This window comes from Labrus bergylta, chromosome 1 (genome assembly GCF_963930695.1).
Source record: "Labrus bergylta chromosome 1, fLabBer1.1, whole genome shotgun sequence".
In the NCBI taxonomy this organism is placed as follows: domain Eukaryota; kingdom Metazoa; phylum Chordata; class Actinopteri; order Labriformes; family Labridae; genus Labrus; species Labrus bergylta.
The window spans coordinates 28,952,474-28,974,067 of record NC_089195.1 but is presented as its reverse complement, the minus strand read 5'-3'; the positions used below and the strand labels follow the sequence as shown (position 1 = coordinate 28,974,067).

General features: G+C 43.8%; 1 protein-coding gene across 1 annotated transcript; it reads left to right on the top strand.

Moving 5' to 3' along the window:
• The first annotated feature begins 468 nt into the window (after positions 1-468).
• LOC109994357 (transcription activator BRG1) lies at positions 469-21,368 on the top strand. The gene is made up of 34 exons (XM_065958458.1): positions 469-712; positions 1,354-1,607; positions 2,492-2,624; positions 3,718-4,263; positions 4,437-4,535; positions 5,249-5,507; positions 5,636-5,762; positions 5,894-6,067; positions 6,165-6,338; positions 6,439-6,612; positions 6,774-6,821; positions 7,313-7,443; positions 8,234-8,291; positions 8,366-8,475; positions 8,583-8,730; positions 8,854-9,017; positions 9,567-9,633; positions 9,843-9,953; positions 10,501-10,743; positions 10,818-10,931; positions 11,617-11,724; positions 12,537-12,623; positions 12,899-12,945; positions 13,065-13,231; positions 13,337-13,500; positions 14,046-14,306; positions 14,391-14,468; positions 14,591-14,809; positions 14,909-15,171; positions 15,988-16,096; positions 16,218-16,319; positions 18,050-18,182; positions 18,634-18,773; positions 19,516-21,368. The coding sequence occupies exons 2-34, from the start codon at positions 1,392-1,394 to the stop codon at positions 19,549-19,551; spliced, it is 5,010 nt and encodes a 1,669-aa protein (XP_065814530.1). The 5' UTR covers positions 469-712; positions 1,354-1,391; the 3' UTR covers positions 19,552-21,368.
• The last annotated feature ends 226 nt before the right edge of the window (positions 21,369-21,594 follow it).

The window sequence follows — 21,594 nt, the reverse complement described above, 5'->3', positions numbered from 1 at the left end:
TTCTTTTTTTTTAACACAGAAATGAACAAGTGCAGAAGTCATCATAAGTGAGTAATCCATGGACATCAGTTTGTATCTAATGGTTTAACACAGATTGGATGCTCAGTGTATAACAGGCTGGAGACTTTTGATTTTTTTTTCTAACTTCAGTCTGTTTTAAAAGTTGCTGTTCTTAGAAATTCACCAGAAAGGCTTTAAATAAAAATAAAAATGTGACTTCCTAGAATGCTTCAAGAATGCACCAAACGTAGAAAGGACTTTAGCCTCGCAAAAATGCATTAAAGTCTGCATTGAAGTTATGATAAATATTGAAATGGGCCTACTTAAAAAATAAAAACAGGTTTTCAAAACAAATTTAATTTAATCAGAACCAGAAATACTTTATTTATCTCCGGGGGAAAAAAAGGTTCACAAGTTAGAATAATTGAAAGGTTTCAGATAATAAGTCGGTTTATAGATGATTAAAACTGGCTGACTCGGTACATATGTCTTCAGGGTTATGTTAAAAAAAAAAAAGGTCATATTCCTGTAAAATATAATATACAAAGAATCATACTTTATAATCAGTGTGAGTCGAGCGCTGATGTCGCCGCTGACGCATGCGCGCTGCTGGTCATCCGTGACTAGACATTCGGTCATAGAAGCGGTGGAGGGGGCGCTCGAGCCACGTCGGTGAAACAAATCAACGCTTGAAGGCAGATTTCAAAAGAGGGTGAGTAAACTAATTGCGAGAACGGTCTGCGTATTCTTTCATCTCCCTCAAATAAACACTCGGGAGCGCAGAAATCCACGCAGATCCGCCTGTCCTGTTGATGCGGGTAGGTCAGTCTCACAAGCACAGTCCGCCATTCCCCTTTTTCTTTTTCTTTTTTTTTTTTATGTTTAACGAGACACCCTTTCATGGTCTGACAAGAGGAAATTGTCAGAGGCATGGGCTCATGTAGCCTACATAATTGACTGTATTTCCCCTTGCTCCGTTCAAGTGCAGTGTTAGAGCAGCAGCTGTTTTTACATTATGCACCTAACGGGTGATTTGGTGCAGCAGGAGGATTCCTTATCTTGGGGCGTTGGACAAAATTTACCCCTGCCCTGCAAAAGATTAGGGGCACACATGAAAGCAAAGTTGAAGTCAGATGTGCAGTTACACACCATGACATTTTTTTCTTTCAAATATTGTCTAATGCAACATCTAAATGTATTTTATTATTACTAATTACCTTTGCATATTGCATTGCCAACTCTGACTTTTGTCAACATTTCCTCCTCTACCACATCCTCCCGCCTCTCTCTCTCTCTCTCTCTCTCTCTCTCTCTCTCTCTCTCTCTCTCTGTCATTTCTCTACTCTCCATCAGGTCCCTGCTGCTCAGCCAGGAGCGGGAGATCCAGGGCGATGTCCACCCCAGATCCCCCCATGGGAGGCACCCCTCGCCCAGGTACTTCCCCTGGTCCTGGTCCCTCCCCTGGGGCCATGATTGGCCCGAGCCCTGGGCCCTCCCCGGGCTCCTCTCACAGTATGATGGGCCCTAGCCCTGGCCCCCCCTCCTCTGGACACTCTCAGCCTGGACCCTCTGGTTATGGCCAGGAGAGCATGCACCCACTGCACAAAGTAAGAACGTGCAAACAACAAAACCTGCTTGTGTCACTGAGACACACCAGTAATATTATTTATATTTATTCAGGGTCAGCGGTTTCTTTTAAATGTACATAAAATGTGTTTAGGGTCATTTTTGCATATCAGGTTTTTTAAATGCCACCTTCACATAGAAAGATTATTACATGTCTAGTTTGCAAAATGCATTTTCTGTTTTATTTTCATCCTAGCTTTGTCAATCTGAATGTATGTTTCCCATTCTAATAAAGCCCATCTGAATTAAATTGAATGAACTTCCACCGTTTCTCATCTTTATTTTTGCATTTTTTTCTGTGTCGATGTGAGCAGAGTCATTTTTCCAATGTGGCTCCTCAATAGTCACAAGCTTCCTTTAGCCTACGATAGTATTATAACACATTAGGACTTCTGAATAAGTTCATATGAATCAATGCATGTTGAAGACGTTCTTATATTTTTCACATTCAAGTGTGTTCTCTTATCATTTAATATCTCAGATCAGTCGTTTTTTATTGGTATAATGCCAAATCACAACACAAATGATCTCATGATGTTTTACAGAAAGAGCAGGTCCAGACTTGTTTTTTCCAATATTATTTACAGTGACCCAACATCGATCTACCAATGAGCAAGCACTTAAAAAAAAAAAGAAGTCCTTTTACAGGCAGACACTTTGAAACAATCCAGACTCGCTGTTTAACAGCCATCTCCAGAGATGTGTTGATATTGTTACTTTAATTGTTTCACAACATTTAATATGACTATTTCTGTTTCAAAGTGTTTTTTTAACACAACAGATTTTTATTTTATTTGAAGCTGCTACTAGCTCGTCATGTCCCCACAGAGGGACGCATTTAATCTCTGTTTGATTTCCTCTACAGCCCATGGAGAGCATGCATGAGAAGAGCCTGAGTGAGGAGAGCCGCTTCAGTCAGATGAAGGGACTGTCCATGAGACAGGGCGGGCACAGCGGTATGGGCCCCCCGCCAAGTCCTCTAGACCAACACTCGCAAGGTAGGCGTGCCACAGGGACATGTCTGAGGCAATGTCATGCTTTCAAGGCTTGCGCAAGGCAAGTCTTTTTCAGTATGACACATCTGTTGTGGTGTGATCGTTGGGAGTGTTTCTGCTGTTGCAACACATGAATTAAACTGATATTAATTGTTAAGAAACTTTGAATGTGTACCTTTAAACATTAAAACACAAACAATCAGTACCAACTCTGTCTGACTCAAACCAGTGCAGAAATTGGCAACTTTTCCTCTTCAACCTCTGCATGCAGAAGCTATAAGGAAGGGATACATGAACGTTATGGTCACAGTCAGTCAGACAGGCTGGTCATTGTGGATCAGAGTAACACACGCTGTGATGTAACAGATAAGTGGGATTTCAAGGAATTACTCTTTGTTTATTTGGAAAGGATTCAGGCTCGTGTCTGTGGAACTGTTAAGACGTGTTGGTAATCAACTCTCGTGTCTTTACGGTAAATATGACGCTACTAGTCAGCTCAGTATAAAGGCAGGAAACAGCCGGTCAGGCTCTGCTGAAGCTTGCCACTTAGCACCTTAAACCTCATTTAATATTAATCAGAGTGGGGTGGGGTTTTCTGCCACAACTTTACCAACTACCAAGGAACATGGAGAGTCAAAAAGCTCCAGCAACTCTTGAAGTATGAAGATCAGAAACACGTCTGTCTGATGAAGTTAATAAAATTGATCTTCATACCTCTTTTAAGCTTTGAGGAAGTTGGGGAGCTGGTGGCATAGTGGTTAGTGCGCCCCATGTATGGAGGCTGTAGTCCTCAAGGGCGGGCGGCCCAGGTTCAAATCCAGCCTGTGGCTCCTTTCCCTCATGTCATTCCCCACTCTCTCTCTCTCTCTCTCTCTCTCCCTGATTTCCAGCTCTATCCACTGTCCTATCTCTCCAATAGAGGCACAAAAAGCCCACAAATGAATCTTAAAAAAAAAAAAAAAAAGATTTGAGGAATTCACTGCACTGACTTCCTTCCAACCAGAAAATGTGTATTTTAAATTTTCCGCATTTCCCAGGTTGATCATAAATAAAAACTAGAATCCTTTGTGGTTACTCTGTGTCTTTCTGTCTCCAGGTTACCACTCTCCTCTTGGTGGCTCTGACCACTCCAGTCCTGTCCCTTCAAATGGTCCTCCCTCTGGACCTCTCATGCCTTCCTCCTCCTCTTCCTCCTCCTCTGGTGGTCCTGGCTCTACCTCAGCACCATTAGACGGCCCCAGTGGAGATCAACACACTCTGGGTCCCAATAACCGACCTGGCCCCCCGGGAGGCTCAGGCCCAGGCCCCAGTCCTGGACCCAGTCTTGGCTCAAGCGTCCCCAGCCTTGGATCTGGGCTTGAACCTGTGGGCCCTGCAGGCCCTGGAGGTCCTGGTGGCCCCACTCCCTTTAACCAGAACCAGCTTCACCAACTCAGAGCCCAGATCATGGCTTATAAGATGCTGGCCCGGGGTCAGCCCCTGCCGGACCACCTCCAGATGGCTGTCCAGGGGAAAAGGCCGATGCCTGGGATGCAGCAGCAGCCGATGCCCAGCCTGGGCCCAGGAGCTGGAGGCGGGCCGGGTGTTGGACCAGCAGGACCCGGACCTGGGCCAATGGTCTCAGGCTATGGTCGAGCTCATGGTTAGTACTCATGTTTTAATCAACAAACAATGTCCTACTGTGTGATGGATAGCTGACATTTGGTCTCCATCTTTAAATCTTTTTTTCTGTAGAAAGCATCTTACAAGTTAAAGGACTGTGTTATAAATGTCCCGTCAGACTAAAAGAGTAACTGCACCTATGTATTTCTTTAGGAATGATGGGTCCCAACATGCCTCCTCCTGGCCCATCCGGTACTCCAGTTGGGATGCAGGGACCAAACCCAAATGGACCTCCCAAGTCCTGGCCTGAAGGTTTGTGGTGCTACTTTAAGACAGTGTTACACCTGTCACCCTTTGGACAACATACAGTACCTCAGATGGTAGAAAAGAGGGGCAGAGTGAGAGCTGACCATTAATATTCCAGTTATTACCCGTGCCTCATGTAAGAATATTTCTTGTAAGCGTACCTCCTTATAGACCTAAAGGCAGTCAAAGCTCAAAAGTAATTGAAAAAATATTTTTGGGCTTGTTTTTATGCCTTCATTTGAACAGATGGTTGATAGAGAAGGCGATATGGGGGAGAGAGAGAGAGTGGGGAATGGCATTTTGGAAAGGTCAGACTTAATACCGGGCCACCTGCTTGGAGGACTATAGCCTTCATACAAGGGGCGCGACCAAACTACTAGTCCATCTGCCAATCCTTAATCGGTGTTTATGGACGCTTTTCTCTGCAGAAATTATATTTTTATATCAGGCAAAATAAATTAGTTGAGAATCACTCAAACAAACGCGAATCAGTTGGACATCTCAGTTTCATAGCCCTGGAGTTCAGTACAGTACAGTACAGTATACCTCCCTGTTATGACTTATTTGGACACCACTATCAAAACAAAATGTTAACTACCTGTTTAGATTCGCCAATATACCAGCTGTGAAAAAATCTGTGTATTTGAGTGCCACTTTTTAATCTGTAGACTACAGTAGCACATACAACAGTATTTTAACCTTTCCTTCCCTCCTCTCAGGTCCTATGGTGAATGCAGCAGCCCCCTCCAACGCACCCCAAAAGCTGATTCCCCCTCAGCCCACCGGCCGGCCCTCTCCCGCCCCTCCATCAGTTCCCCCTGCTGCCTCCCCAGTGATGCCTCCACAGACCCAGTCCCCCGGACAGCCGGCACAGCCTACTCCCATGATGCCTTACCACGCCAAGCAGAACCGCATTACCCCCATCCAGAAGCCCTGCGGCCTCGACCCAGTGGAGATCCTGCAGGAGAGGGAATACAGGTACGACAGAAGTTTTAATCAATTACGCCTTATAAAGCTTAATACAATATGATGCACTTTATTATCGCTGTAGGGACATTTGTCTTGGACTCACATACATTTATGCAGCTCTGTCTTTGCTCCATCAGGTTACAGGCTCGTATCACTCATCGCATTGCAGAACTGGAGAACCTGCCGGGCTCCCTGGCGGGTGATTTACGTACCAAAGCTACCATAGAGCTCAAAGCCCTGCGACTGCTTAACTTCCAGAGACAGGTCGGCATGACAACATCAAGCTTCTCATTGTCATCTTAGCCTTAAGTTTCCAGAACATCCGATGCGTGTGTTTTTAAGTATTGGTGTAAAAAGTGGGCTTCGATGTTTCTCTCTGGCATGACCATCAACAGCTGCGTCAAGAAGTGGTGGTGTGTATGCGTCGTGACACAGCTCTAGAGACGGCGCTTGATGCCAAGGCCTACAAGCGGAGCAAGCGTCAGTCTCTGCGGGAGGCCCGCATCACAGAGAAGCTGGAGAAACAGCAGAAGATTGAGCAGGAGCGCAAACGCAGGCAGAAACATCAGGTAGACGGATGAACTGCGGCTGTGATGAGAGAAGAAGTGTGTGTCTTGTGTTTTTCTTCTTCCCTGCCCTTCACACAGACTTGCTCCTCTTTCTTAGGAGTACCTCAACAGCATCCTTCAACACGCCAAAGACTTCAAAGAGTATCACCGCTCCATCACGGGCAAAATGCAGAAACTGACCAAAGCTGTGGCCACTTACCACGCCAACACCGAGCGCGAGCAGAAGAAAGAGAACGAGCGGATTGAGAAAGAGAGGATGAGGAGGCTCATGGTAACAAGAAATCACAGCAGCAGAACACAGACACTATTACACACTACACACATTATTAACAGCGTTAAACAACACGTTGGGTATGTGTGTGTCCTCCCAGGCTGAGGATGAGGAGGGCTATCGTAAACTGATCGACCAGAAGAAGGATAAACGTCTGGCCTACCTGCTGCAGCAAACTGACGAGTACGTCGCCAACCTCACCGAGCTGGTCAGAGCTCACAAAGCTGCGCAGGCGCTCAAGGAGAAGAAGAAGAAGAAGAAGAGAAAGAAGAAGGTATGGAAAACAAAAGAGGGATCAACTTTATGTAGTGAGGGAAACCAGATTTTTGCTCATTTATTCACAGAGCTTCAGCACCAGTGATCTTTGTTTCTGTTGATCAATGACTCTCATTAATGATCTCTGTTGGGATCAGTCAACTTCTTCTTTTGTTGCAGTTGGAGAATGCTGAAAGTCAAACTCCTGCGTTGGGTCCAGATGGAGAGGTGAGCAGTCACAACAGCTGAAGTGAAGCAGGAGACAAAATGTTGTTGACTTAGGTAGTTTAAGCATCTTTTCATGTTGTTGATAAGATATATAGTACTTGCTCTTTAACTATGTTGGGTTCACAATGCACATATTATTTTTGTGTTGTTGCTTTCAGTGGTCTCTGTAGACACATTCTTATAAGACACACATATATGATATTCACCACAAACTCTCAGGGGCTAATGATGTTCTTTTTTGTAAAATCAGCAAAAACGACAATCTGCGAATTGTTCTTTATTTTCACTGTAACTAGGCAACATCTTGATCAGCTAGTCCAGCATAAAAATGTCATAAACAAATCTGATGATGATGTCTGCACCATGTTACCACCCTTTACAATACTGAAGTTTAAGGCAACAGTGTCCATATGAAGTGTCCAACACAACAATGGGGCCAATCATCTGAGATCCAGCCTGCTCCAAACGATAACTCGCTTCCTCTCCTGCAGCCTCTGGATGAGACGAGTCAGATGAGCGACCTGCCTGTGAAGGTCATCCATGTGGACAGTGGGAACATCCTGACAGGAGTTGATGCTCCTAGAGCTGGACAGCTGGACACATGGCTGGAGATGAACCCAGGGTGAGGATGACTTGTGTGGGCCAATGTGTGAGGTGTGTCTGTTTGGCTGTTGTTGGTAAGTATGAATGTTGACAATGCCTTCACAGTCATGGCTCACAAAGGAAGAATCAATCGAAAATAACATGACTTTTCCGACTTTTATTTTATAAAACACTATGATAACAGGCTAAATATCAAGATGACACACTTCCTGTTATTGTTAACATCTATGCATGATGATATGCTAACACATGTTACCATGCTAAAGTTAAGGGTGCACTCACACTAAGCCCAGTTGTCCCGTATCATGCTTAAGCACGATTAGACAGGCAGACTCTAAAAAAAAAAAAAAAATCTGTGGTGGAGTCTGCATCTGTACATCGGAGAACAACACATGACAGCTACTTTGTGTCTTATTTGGAGTCATTTCAGTCAGATACAGACAGAACGTGCTTGTGCTCGTGCATGAACTGTACCGTGCCGAAGCACAACTCTTCCAAGCGTGCCAGGGCCTGGGAAGTGTACGGTGCTTGAGCACGGATCGGAGCACTCACACTGGTTCAAACGAACTGGACTTTAGGAGTGAAGAGTGCTTAGGCACAGCTCAGCTTCTTATCTCTGAAGTACATCTGTCTGTAAGGTGCTGTACTTGACAAGCCTATGTGTGTGGCTAAAACACATGAACTCAATTATTAATAGGGTGTCCACTGACTTTCAGCCATTAATATATTTAATGCATAAAGACTTTTACAGTTGAAATGTTCGGGTACCGGGTGTGTTTGTAAATTGTATTTCTATTTATGTCGTCCAGTTACGAGGTGGCGCCCCGCTCAGACAGTGAAGACAGTGAGGAGGAGGAAGAGGAGGAGGTGGGTTGTTTGATAGACATGTTTGAAACCTGCTTCATGTTCACTGATCCAATCACTGACCAGCTGGGTTGCAGGAGGAAGAGGAGGAGCCTCAGCCATCCACTGCTCTGGTGGATGACAAGAAGAAGATAACAGACCCTGACTGTGAAGACGTGTCCGAGGTGGATGTCCGACATATTATTGAGTGAGTACAGAGATGGAGCACTGAACTCTACATATTACCAAAAGGTTCCACCAAATAAATTCATGCTGTCATTGAAAAAGTAATGTCATGTGTCTTTTCCTCTGTAGAAATGCTAAACAGGATGTGGATGATGAATACATGGGTGCAGCGTTTGCTCGGGGCCTGCAGTCTTACTATGCGGTGGCTCACGCTGTCACAGAGAGGGTGGATAAACAGTCCAGTTTGTTAATAAATGGACAACTCAAGCAGTATCAGGTGAAGAAATCTAGTCCAATCAGTAACCCTGAATTCTCCACCGTTCAGTTATTTTGAAAATGTTCTACATCTCTGAGTTCTGTTTAAAGTTTTTGACATGAAACGTGCTGTTTTATGTGTCAGATTAAAGGTCTGGAGTGGCTGGTTTCCCTCTACAACAATAATCTGAACGGGATCCTTGCTGACGAGATGGGTTTGGGAAAAACCATCCAGACGATCGCCCTCATCACGTACCTCATGGAGCTCAAACGTCTTAATGGACCCTACCTCATCATCGTGCCGCTCTCGTAAGATAATCCTCATTAGCTGTTTTTTTGAAAACATGCAAGACGTGAACATTTCTAAAAAAAAATTCAAGACAGCCTATAACTGAAATCCTCCAAAGCTGCTTATTCAGAAATGTCCCTCCCAACTTGAACGTGTTGAGGGGAGTCTCAGGAGGAAAGTCATGGCTTAAAAAAGACGCTGCAGCAATTCAGGATAGTAATGACACACTATAATGACTACGATGACACTGTCACTGTCATAGTTTCAAAAAACAAGTGGAAATGAAAATACTGGCGAGCAGAAAAGAGTATGAAGCAGCTTGTTTGTGTGCATGAGGATCGTAGCGGTCGAGTAATACAAACATCACCATCACCCCCCTTGCTCACAGTGAATTGTCTGATTTTTCCTGAATACTTCTTTCACACATTAACTCAACTCGAAAAAATTTCTGGAATTTTGTGCATGTGTGAAAACTGCTTTTTGACTCAAATATTCACAAAACATTCTATCACCAGAGGACATCACAGAAACCGCTTACTTATTACAGCTGCGCTTTCTCTGTTTGACAGAACTCTTTCTAACTGGGTGTACGAGTTCGACAAGTGGGCACCCACAGTTGTGAAAGTGTCCTACAAGGTGAGTTGCAACCATGGCAACCATAGCATCCTAACCCTGAGCATGTTTTGTAGGCTGTGTTTCATTTTAGCTTGGATTGTAACATGTTGTGGTTTCCTTTGTTTTATTCATCCATGAAGATGATTCTGAGATTTTAGCATATTAAAACAGACTTGCCTTTTTTTTTTAAAAGATGTTTTTTGTTTTATTTTATATATATTTGCTTTCAGGGTTCTCCTGCTGCCAGAAGAGCTTTCGTCCCTCAGCTGCGCAGTGGAAAGTTTAACGTCCTTCTCACCACTTACGAGTACATCATCAAGGACAAACAAGTGCTGGCCAAGGTGAGATGGGATGTCCCAACAAACACAAGCCGGGGGACACACATGATCACGCCCATTGTGTGTGTGTGATGAAGTTCAGTTGTGTCCCTCTAGACATTTCCATTTTGTTGCTAATTTGTGTTTGAGTAAATCAGTTGACTAGGCTTGAGTTTTCACTGCATTGTTTTTTTTTTATCAGCTCCCACTTTCCCAAATTCCCCCAAATTCCTCTGAACGTTTTTGAGCTGGCCAATCTGACCGCCTCCTCCCCCCTGTGCTGCATCTCAGTCCTCTCTCCTAGTTGCTGCCTCACACTGACACCCCCACGTCACCCACTGTCTTCTGTGGTCGTCATGCTGCTATACACTCAAATAGTCATAACGGCTTTCCTGACTGTGCACAAAGGTGGGTATTGTTTTTAAAAAAAAAAAAGTGTTTCCCCATTTGCTGGTTCGAGGCTTTGGCTTGGGACTGAGCCAGCATGTTTCATGAAGACAATCTGGTCAAGACATCCACTCTGATTGGGTGTTTTTTTGCATGTAAATGAATTCCGTCCTCTCTTCTCCAGATCCGCTGGAAGTACATGATCGTGGACGAGGGCCACCGCATGAAGAACCACCACTGTAAGCTGACCCAGGTCCTGAACACCCACTACCTGGCCCCGCGGCGAGTCCTGCTGACAGGGACGCCGCTGCAGAACAAACTGCCTGAGCTCTGGGCGCTGCTCAACTTCCTCCTGCCCACCATCTTCAAGAGCTGCAGCACCTTCGAGCAGTGGTTCAACGCTCCGTTTGCCATGACCGGAGAGAAGGTCGAGAGAATTACACAGCTGTAGAATTTTTCTTAAACTCTTGAAATGGATTTTAAAATCTTTTTTTTCTCCAGGTTGACCTAAATGAAGAGGAGACCATTTTGATTATCCGTCGTCTCCATAAAGTGCTACGTCCCTTCCTGTTGCGCAGGCTGAAGAAGGAGGTGGAGGCACAGCTTCCAGAGAAGGCATGGCTTACTCCTTTAAACACACACACTCACAGACAGACACACACACACAACAACAACAGCACAAGCACAACAAGTCTTTACAGAAATGCTAAACAGTGTTTAAAAAAAAGTGACCCTAATAAGATTTTTTTTGCTCATGTGTGACTCAGGTCGGATTTTTTATGACAGTTTGAACAGCACAAGTCACATGATATCTGATCCTATAAGTCAGGTTTTGGCCACCTTCATATGTTGTCCTAAATTAGATACTAGTCTGATCTTTCACAATGCCACCTCAGTCTGAACAGTAAGGTTGGAATGCATGCAACTTTGACCTCACTCTTACCTTGAGAGTCTTGTGGAGAGGCGCTGACAGATGTAGTCAAAGGTTTAAAAAGGTTTCCCTTGCCATCCCTGTAAATCTCTGCACGTGAAGCCTGTGACTTCCAAATCCTAAAACTCCTGGCTCTGAATCTGCACACACCTCCGTACCAGTAGCTTTTGCGCCACACAAAACTATCATTCAAGTTTTGACTATTTTTCTCCTCATCCTCTTCCTCACTGTCATCTGCTGATAGATTCACCAGCTTCCTGTGCACATCAGTTTCACAATAAATCTGTGATATTCAGCTTATCTCCTTGATTGTTCTAACTTTTACTTCTGCTTGTTTTACTCATTATATCTGTCTGGTCTCTCCCTCAGGTGGAATATGTGATCAAGTGTGACATGTCGTCTCTTCAGAGGGTGCTGTACAGACACATGCAGGCCAAAGGAGTCCTGCTCACTGATGGATCAGAGAAGGACAAGAAGGTACCTCTATTAAGTAGCTTTAATTATGGGAGGGAGCTGCACTTAAAAATATCACTTCTGTAATAAGTACTACATGATTGTGTTTGTGCTTTGAAGGTTAACATTAGTTTACTCAGCCAGCAGAGCAGCCGAGTGTAATGTGAACACTGACTGTTTTACATTAGAGCATCATTTGCAGAAAATGATTGAAGTTTTTATTGTCCTGGTTTGTATTTCTCTTCATATTTTGAAATTACAAGGTTTTCTGATGTTTCTGAAAACAATACTTGTGTGAACTTTGGAATTTAAAAAAAATGTATACGTGTTGAGGGGGCTGCGGCTCTGCTGCTGACTCCATGCTTCACACTGTTGCTCTTAATGTACTTACAGTAAATGTTGTCTTGTTTGTCATCTTGTTTTTGTTCTTGTAAAGCCAAAGATAGTTTTCCTCATTTTGGACAAATACAGTTCTTTTGTATTCTATTCTATTGTATTCTACATCTCACTGTTTTTTTCAGGTGTCAGATTTATAACATGATGGTGGTGATGAACGCTGTTTGGAGGGGCTTTTGTCGAGTGGCACTAACAGACTCTAGAATCACCGCTGATGATGGTTGTGCAGCCTGATAGTTTTTAAAATGTGTGCTTTTTGGATGATTTATTTAACAAGTGACTGATCCAGATTTTAAACTGTGATCTGCACTTCAACATTAAAGGAAAACTCCATCTAGGTACTGAATCTAGAGCGGTTTTCATAGATCAGGACATCAAGGTGCCTGCAAGGATCTTATGAGCAGTGTTACTGTATCTGTTTGTCTCATTGTGTTTTCCAGGGTAAAGGAGGCACAAAGACGCTGATGAACACCATCATGCAGCTGAGGAAGATCTGCAACCACCCTTACATGTTCCAACAAATAGAGGTATTACCGGGGAGTGTGGTGAAAAATAAGGAAAGAGTTCCAGTTCTTTGTTTGGCTTTGTGATACAGATTACACTGTCCTTGAAGTTAATAAATTATGTTGATGATTTCTAAGGAGCAGAAAAGACATCAAAGCAGAAAACTTTATTTGTTAACTGATCCTAAAAGTTGACACTTTGATGAATTTTAAGGAGACTTGACTTTAATATCTTCTAAATAGACTGAATTAGAAGTGTGAGGCTCAATGAAAGAGAATGCTTTGGTCTGTTTTTGCAGGAATCTTTCTCTGAACATTTAGGATTCTCTGGTGGGATAGTAACGGGGTGAGTGCTACACCTTACGTCACACACACACACACACACACACACACACACACACACACACACACACACACACACTTTTTAACCCCTGTAATCGACCCGCCTGCCTTCCTCTCTGTCAGTCCCGACCTGTATCGAGCATCGGGGAAGTTTGAGGTTTTGGATCGAATCCTGCCAAAGCTGAGAGTCACAAACCACAAAGTGCTGCTGTTCTGTCAAATGACATCACTCATGACCATCATGGAGGATTACTTTGCCTATCGCAGCTTCAAGTATCTGCGTCTGGATGGTCAGAGAGTTATCTCATACAAGTGTTGATAAATGTTTCCTTCATATTTACTGTTTTTTACTGACATTTGTTATCGTTCTATATCTTCCATCCCTCACACGTTAGGCACTACGAAGGCAGAGGACAGAGGAATGTTACTGAAGACGTTTAATGAGCCGGGGTCGGAATACTTTATCTTCCTCCTGAGCACCAGAGCTGGTGGCCTGGGACTCAACCTGCAGTCTGCAGACACTGTGGTCATCTTTGACTCTGACTGGAACCCTCATCAGGTGTGATGCACGTTTATTTCCTTTTATAAAAGATGCTACCAGTGTTTCGGCAGACACTTTCTACTCACACAAAAAATGTACACGGACACCCAGAAACCTCAAAATGTCATGATCCAGGGTTCAGGAGAAAACTACCAGGAGTCAGAATGTTTGAGCAGAGGTTGCACAAAGCGCAGCTGAAAGATGAGGACACGCTACATAAAAGAACTTATTTTAGTGCAGCAGCTTGTGGCTGCTTCATTCCTGTTTCTCAAAGGCTGAAGTTCCTTCTTGTTGAATTGAAGAACGAGTCTCGCTCTGGATTAAATCTCTTTAAAAATTATAAATTTAATGGAATTTGATGTTTTTATTTTCAACTTGTTGGACAGATTCCTCGGTGGGTAAACTCCTTCACGAACACTGTAATGTTATATATTGGAGGAACCCACCCTTGTTTTCCAACAAACCTCCCAGAATCACATTCAACCTGCTGTGTACACTAGTTCTCTTTTCCCTTCTCGGCTCCTGCTGTGTACACTAGTTCTCTTTTCCCTTCTCGGCTCCAGGACCTTCAGGCTCAGGATCGAGCCCACCGTATCGGTCAGCAGAACGAGGTGCGCGTGCTGCGTCTGTGCACCATCAACAGTGTTGAGGAGAAAATCTTGGCCGCTGCTAAGTACAAACTAAATGTGGACCAGAAGGTCATCCAGGCCGGCATGTTTGACCAAAAGTCCTCCAGCCACGAGCGCAGGGCCTTCCTGCAAGCCATCCTGGAGCACGAGGAGCAAGACGAGGTCTGGGGGCAGGAAGTGTGTCTACGTATTAACGTGTGTGCGTGCACCTGCGACACACAACTTTCAAGAGTCTGCTTTCTTGTGCTGTGATTGCCAATATCTGTCTGCTGTATTCAGGAAGAGGACGAGGTGCCCGATGACGAGACGGTCAACCAGATGATTGCAAGGAGTGAGGAGGAGTTTGACCAATTTATGGTCAGTGATTTAAAAAGAAAACAGCTGGTTCATTTCCTCACTAACCTCCCAAACTGAAGCAACAACCTCTCCCTATGTATTAGTCGTTTCCCCCCTGTTTTTCTTCCTCTTCTTTCCCTTAGCGAATGGACCTGGACCGGCGTCGTGAGGACGCCCGAAATCCCCGGAGAAAGCCTCGACTGATGGAGGAGGACGAGCTGCCCACCTGGATCATGAAGGACGACGCCGAGGTGGAACGGTTAACCTGCGAGGAGGAGGAGGAGAAAATGTTTGGACGAGGATCCAGGCAGCGGAAAGAGGTGGACTACAGCGATTCTCTGACCGAGAAGCAGTGGCTCAAGGTGAGTTCATATCGACAGATTTACATCAAAATTAAAACTTTAAATACAAATCTTGGTTTTAAAGGGTTCTTAGTGTCACATGGATCTATGTCATTGCAGGCGATAGAGGAGGGCACGCTAGAGGAGGTGGAGGAAGAGGTGCGTCACAAAAAGACGACCCGTAAGAGGAAGCGGGACCGCGACCTGGACCTCCCTGGTCCCTCCTCTTCCCTAGGGGGTCGAGGGCGGGGGGACAAAGATGACGATGGAAAAAGGCAGAGAAAGAGAGGACGACCACCCGCTGAGAAACTTTCTCCCAACCCGCCCGCCCTCACAAAGAAGATGAGGAAGATCGTGGACGCCGTCATCAAGTATAAAGACAGGTAGCAGACGACCAGAACAGGAAGTCGATCTGTGGCCACAGCACTCGATTACAGATCAGTCGTTGCTCTATTTTGCAGTATTTTCTGGGAATCACTCCCTGCATATGTTTCTGAGGCTCTGTGAGGAAAATGTTTACCATCATACTCTGCCTTCCCGCTCAGCTAAAGGTCCAAAGAGAGGTGAAGTTTAACCTTCTCTGAAATGTTACTTAACAGACAGAGTCACCAAACACTGTTCACAACTTCTTCACACAGTTTCTGAAATAAAATAAAAACTGTCAGCAAAATATTTGATCAAACCAAACTTCTCAGAAATCGACAGGAATCTCACTAAATCAAACGTCCATTGTGACGTGTGTAAAAGAATTTGGACTTTTCTGCACAGAAACATGGGGCTGGTGTTTGCAGCCATTGTGAACTATCCATTAAGCATGAAGTGAGACAGTGTGCAGCAGCCTTTCTCATTGCCTTTAATTATTCAGTGTCTAAATTGCCCAAATACACATTTGGGTACGTTGCAAATATATTTGTGCAGTTTAGACACAGTGCAGGTGTTTTTTTCTATATATGATGGATTCATTCCTTTCCCGTTCACCTTTGTCATGAAAGGATGTAGTTGTTTAAATCTTCAGTACTTTGGATCATTAAAGTAACAGAGACATATCGTTTTAAAACACCTGGTATAGAAAAGTAAGGACAAGTATCGCAGTATCAAAAATGTTGACGCCCTCAATCCCCAATGCTGAATTCAATTATTAATACGAAGCTTTCAGATGATGATGTCTCGTCTCATTCTGGTGATGTCATTTCCTGCAGCACCAGCGGGCGTCAGCTCAGCGAGGTGTTCATCCAGCTGCCGTCTCGAAAAGAGCTGCCTGAGTACTACGAGCTGATCCGCAAGCCGGTGGACTTCAGGAAGATCAAGGTGAGCTGGAGACTGCAGCAGAGGACAGAGCAGGCATCAAGCTGTGGCTGTGTTGAATGAGCAGATCCATTAGGTTACCTGATACTCATGACATGTTAAACATGATGCATCTTCACTTCAGGAGAGGATTCGAGGTCATCGCTACCGCAGTCTGGGCGACCTGGAGAGAGACGTCATGCTGCTCTTCCAAAACGCTCAGACCTTCAACCTGGAGGGGTCGCTGGTGAGACTTAGTGTGGACCTTGTTTACTCACAAACACAGATACACAGAATCTGTACTCCCTAATCTGTGATGCTCCCTATCGAGTAGTTCATCCAAGTTAAATGTATTTCCTTTGCCTCAAGTGGCTTAACACTTTATAAAAAGATAGATAAAGAATGAGCAGGGAGACAGGGAGGCGTCTGATTGGTTCATCAGATTGGTACCTCGTGGCAGACATTGGTCGAAGTTTTTACAAGCTTACAAACTGCTACAGATGACGGATTGTCTTCGTTCCTTATTCAGAGCACGAGTTATTCATTTCTGTCGGGACCTAAAGACAGTTTCAACCAAAATCTTAAAGCTTCTATATGTAACTTTTAACATGTATAAATCGTTTTTTATCGGCCATTAATAAGCGAACGGTTAACTGATGTGAAAAAGTAGATGTTCACTGTATATCTGTGTTGCCTGTATTAAAAAGTTTCCCCGGGTCGTATTTTCCGCGAAAGCTCCAGAAAGTGACATTTTCTGCACGTTCTCAACGTCCTCCTCGCTCCGCTCCGCTTACAGAGATCAACAGAACAAACTCCTCACACACTCCCGGTCTTCACCTCCACAGCCAGAGGCCGACTTCCACACACTTCTATCCGCCCTAAGAGCTCTCAAAGGCGGACAAACTGTATTTGCGATAGTAAATATTCTTTCTATTTTTTACTGTATTTTATTTTAACTTTGTTTAATCTCTTAAGGTGAGGTTTTGAGATAAGCCCTCATGGGTTTCTACCTCACCTGCACGTGTTTCATTTTTTATTTATTTTTAATTTTCTGTTTGATTCTTCTTTCAAAAAATGTGCAAATAAACTAAACTGAACTAAACTAAACTCATCACACACTCCCGGTCTTCACCTCCACAGCCAGAGGCCGTCTTCCTCACACTTCTATCCGCCCTAAGAGCTCTCCAAGGCGGACAAACTCATCACACACTCCCGCTCTCAGCCAGTGCCTGCAGAGTCTGTCGTTTGTAGGATTGAGAATGAATACAGACACGCAGACTCCTTCACAGACTTTCACATGTGTATGACCACTTACCTCCTCTGTAAACATTATGCCGGTAAATATCCAGTGTTTCACGGCCGATGATGATGCTCCTTTGTGTACGTACGAGCACGTATGACGAGCACGCGAGGGAGAGCGAGCAACAGGTTACTGGTGCGGTTCGCACCATGCGGCATCACTACAAACGAAGTATTTTTGAAAGTTACATATAGCCCCTTTAAAAAAGTGTATCTGGAGGACATGACAAACCCTGCCTTTAAAAGAGCTAACAGACTTTCTGTGGATGATGCTGGTGCTTGTTTTTGTGGTGAGCAAAATGTCAAACATCTAAGTTTACTTCCTCAAAGAATGTAGAGTACAGTACTTTGCTCTCACTCAGTGCGTGTCTAATGTCACTCATGACTAAATGAATACTGTAAATCTACCAACAGTCATACTGATAACACTTACACACTGCTTGACTTGATTAGACAAGCCACAGATGTTCTTCTCTGGAGAAATGATGCATCTTGTTTATGATAAGCTGAGCTGTTAACTCCCATCACACCTTGACAGGAAACTTGTTTTCACAAATATTACAGACAACTACCGTGGATATTGTTAGCTGTTTTGTTTTTTCTGTCAGAGTTTTTGTGTATGTACATAATATTTGATGACCACAGCGGTTTTCTACTGTGTCTCTCTAATGTGAGCAGATATATGAAGACTCCATCGTCCTCCAGTCAGTGTTCACCAGTTTGAGGCAAAAGATCGAGAAGGAGGAGGAGAGTGAGGGAGAGGACAGTGAGGAAGAGGAAGAGGAACTGGATGAAGGATCAGAGTCTGAAAGTGAGCATGTCCGTATGATGAACGTAGACGATCACATTTTCCATTTCACCGTGCAATCTCAGTCTGTTTTTAAAATGACATCCAAAACACAAATGTACTAAAAAGTTAGACGTGTCTCATTTTCTGTCACTTTATATTTCTGACTCAGTTAGTTGAGGCAGTGTTTGTTTGCAATCTTTGGTAATTAAAAAAAATGAGGCATTGTCCAATAATGGGTGCCTTGGACTTGTACTTCTGTTGCCATGGTATCGAGACAGGTATAATTTTTTCCTCCCATCACATCTAAGTATAACACTCTGCTTTCATGACAGCCTTAATTATGAGACAGCTGTCCCTCAGAAACATGGTCTGGTAACACTTCATATAAAATACTACAGTTTCTATGATACCATAAAGATGTTGTTTGTTTGTTCGTGTGTGTGTGTGTGTGTGTGTGTGTCTCTGTCTCCAGCTCGCTCAGTGAAAGTGAAGATCCGTCTGGGAAGGAAGGACAAAGGTGGAGATCGTGGGAAGGGTCGCAGCAGACGAATGGGACGCACCAGAGCCAAGCCTGTAGTTAGTGATGATGACTCGGAGGACGAGCAGGAAGAGGTACATCACTCTGCAGCTGTTTGCAAACATGCATCACTGGGAAATTCAGGACATCCTGCCCTCTGAAGTCTCCCTCAAATCGTCTCATTCACCAAAATGACTTTTATATAAGCAATAGGCATTATTGGACATGTTCACAGTATCAATGAACGAGAGATATGAACTGACTGCAAGTAAATAAAACCTGTCACAGCCACGCCCCGCACCCCATTTTCAAGGAAATATTATCTTGTATACTTCCTGACACATCGGTGCATTCAGTCTTCACACAGATGTTTTACCAGGAGGCTGGCAGGAAACAGCCCGGGTGGAGACTTAATTGAAGCATTTTCTGTTGTCATAGCGACCACTCGGTGTTCTGTACGACTCAAAGACAATTCACCAAGATTGTTAAACGCTATAAAGCAGCTTGACTCAGCTGTTTATGTCTCAATAAAATTACACAACTTAGACTTGACTTGTGGGAAGAGGCATAACGCTGCAGGGGAAAAGTCGAGCCAAAAATGAGTAATATGTTCGGAAACAAAGGATGGAGGTTCAGGCATTTCTCTCTAATATGATTTATCCAGCAGACCTTCTACCTGCCTGCTCAAACATGTTTTATTGAATAAATAAAGATGAATCATGAATCCCAGTGCTGTCATCCAGTGACCAAAGTGTTATTGGGTGAATTTTGGTCAAACCGCAGATTAAAAAAAAAATATGATACACATGTTTACTTTTCCTTTTGTCTCTTTTCCAGGAGCGCTCCCCCAGTGCCACAGATGACGAGTCCTGAACCGAGCTGTTAGGTGGGAGATAAAGGAGCATGAAGCACCACATCTACAGTAGAAATAAAATAAACACTCCTCCATCAACTCCATCCACCCTCAGTCAGGTGTTCACAGGGCTGGAGAAATAGAGGAGAGGGTTTGCCAATACAGGAACAGACACTTCTGATCGTTTAAATCAGTTAAGAAGACGTCACATGGAATAAGATACATGATTCATTTTGCATCGCTGCATTTTACTGTAATTGTTTGTTTGCTGAAGTCTGAAGAATTTTTTTTTAAGAAGAGGATCAAATTAGCTTTAACTCTTTTGTTTGCACTTTCAGGAGGGTTTTGAAACGTTCTGGAAATGTTGCCCGTGTGCAGGTGTTAAAATGTTACTTTGACAAAAACACCTGATGGTCATTCTGATGATAACTAAGAAAAGAACCAATAGGGAGCTCTGACTTTGCGCTCTGGACCGCCCACAGTCTAAACACACTTTCTATCTCTGTTCAGACTGTCAGTTTGTAACATCTCTCCTTCACTATGAACTCACAGAGGCATAATGGGAGGACAAAGTTATCCCTCCTCTGTGCCACCGTCTGAGGTCGAAAACAGAGGCGTTTACAGAGCCAGCGGGGGAGAACAGCGATGTGTGTGTCTGCATGTGTGTGTGTGGCGCTCCTGCTGCTTCTTTACATGTCGTGCTTCCTCAACGCAGAAACACAAAAGGGTTTTTAAAGGTTTACACATTGCTTAGAAATCTTCAATTTAGGTCATTCTAATTTCCAGCTGTCCACAAACCTTCTTTGTAATAATTGCTGTGACTCCGCAGTACTCGATCTTTTGTCAGATGACTAGAAAAGAGCTCCACAAGTCCAATCATTTAGCATTTTTAATTTACAAATTTTAATCAGCAACGATCCTCGTCTAACCTGAGGAGTGAGAACTTACAGGAACCAGTACAGTGAGGTAAACAACATGAAATGTAAACATAAAATGTTTTAAAATAGAAATCTGTTTTCACCTTAACTTACCTTATTCCCCTCCTCACAAACATGTAAACACAACTCTCGCCTCCCCTCTGCTTCCCTTCAGAGCCGCTGTGATTACCGAGGTGTGTGTGTGTGTGTTTGTGTGTGCGTGTGTGTGTGTGTGGCTCTATGTTTGAGTTGGGCTTCTCCGCCTGCTGTGGGTGAAGGCGTCTCCGGTCTTCTCAGAATCTCTGCAGCCACTCTCCACGTTCATTTGAGCGAGGTTTGATGGAATTGAGTCGAGGTCGCTCTCCAACACTGTAAACATCTGTGAGCATAAAAACAACCGACTCCACCGTGCTGCTGCTGCTGCTGCTGCTGCTGCTTCCCTTACACACTTCCAACACAAGCAGTGATACCTGTTGATTGTAGACTAACTGAATTATTATGAGGTCATAACTCATTGATGAGTACTGTAACTTGAACTGCTTCTCCTTCAGTTGTTGCGTGGTGATTTTAGGATTTCTGAATTATTTGATGCACTTTTTCTGTTTTTTTTTTATTTTTATTTTTTTATATTTTAAGACAAAGGACCAGAGGGACCGTGGCTCCTCTCTGCTTGTGAACGCCTCATGGCCATAAGGTGTTGGATATACTGTACAGAGTTTTTTTGTTTTTTTTAAGAGTATAATGTCAATGCACGTGTGTACAGCTCGCGAGTTCAGTTTACTGCACTTTTTTTGATTATGGTAGGAAACAACCAAAGCATCAACATTTTCCCTGCTCAGATATCCGGATGTGTACCGTGTTGTGTCGTGTATCTGTCGCTGGAACGTAAAAAAACAACAATAAATAACAGTGAAAGTGAATGATGTTGTGTGGTGATGAAATCAAGTAACTGGTTGACAGGATTTCAATCGTGAACTTTTACAACAACTAAGTACTTGAAATCGCTCTTGGTCTCTGGACCACTTTTTGAAGGTCTCGGTCTCGTTTCGATCCAAAAGAACTAATAACTTCAATTTATTCATAATTAGATTTTTTTCTCCCGGTTACGGCCTCAACCTTCCCGGTGTTACAGTCGAAGTGAGCGAC

Bases quoted from the DNA above. Each gene is read 5' to 3' on its own strand.
- LOC109994357 (XM_065958458.1), top strand. From the start codon at position 1,392: ATGTCCACCCCAGATCCCCCCATGGGAGGCACCCCTCGCCCAGGTACT. The intron at 2,625-3,717 runs GTAGGCGTGCCA...TTCTGTCTCCAG, and splicing joins TCTAGACCAACACTCGCAAG to GTTACCACTCTCCTCTTGGT. The intron at 6,613-6,773 runs GTATGGAAAACA...CTTTTGTTGCAG, and splicing joins AGAAGAAGAGAAAGAAGAAG to TTGGAGAATGCTGAAAGTCA.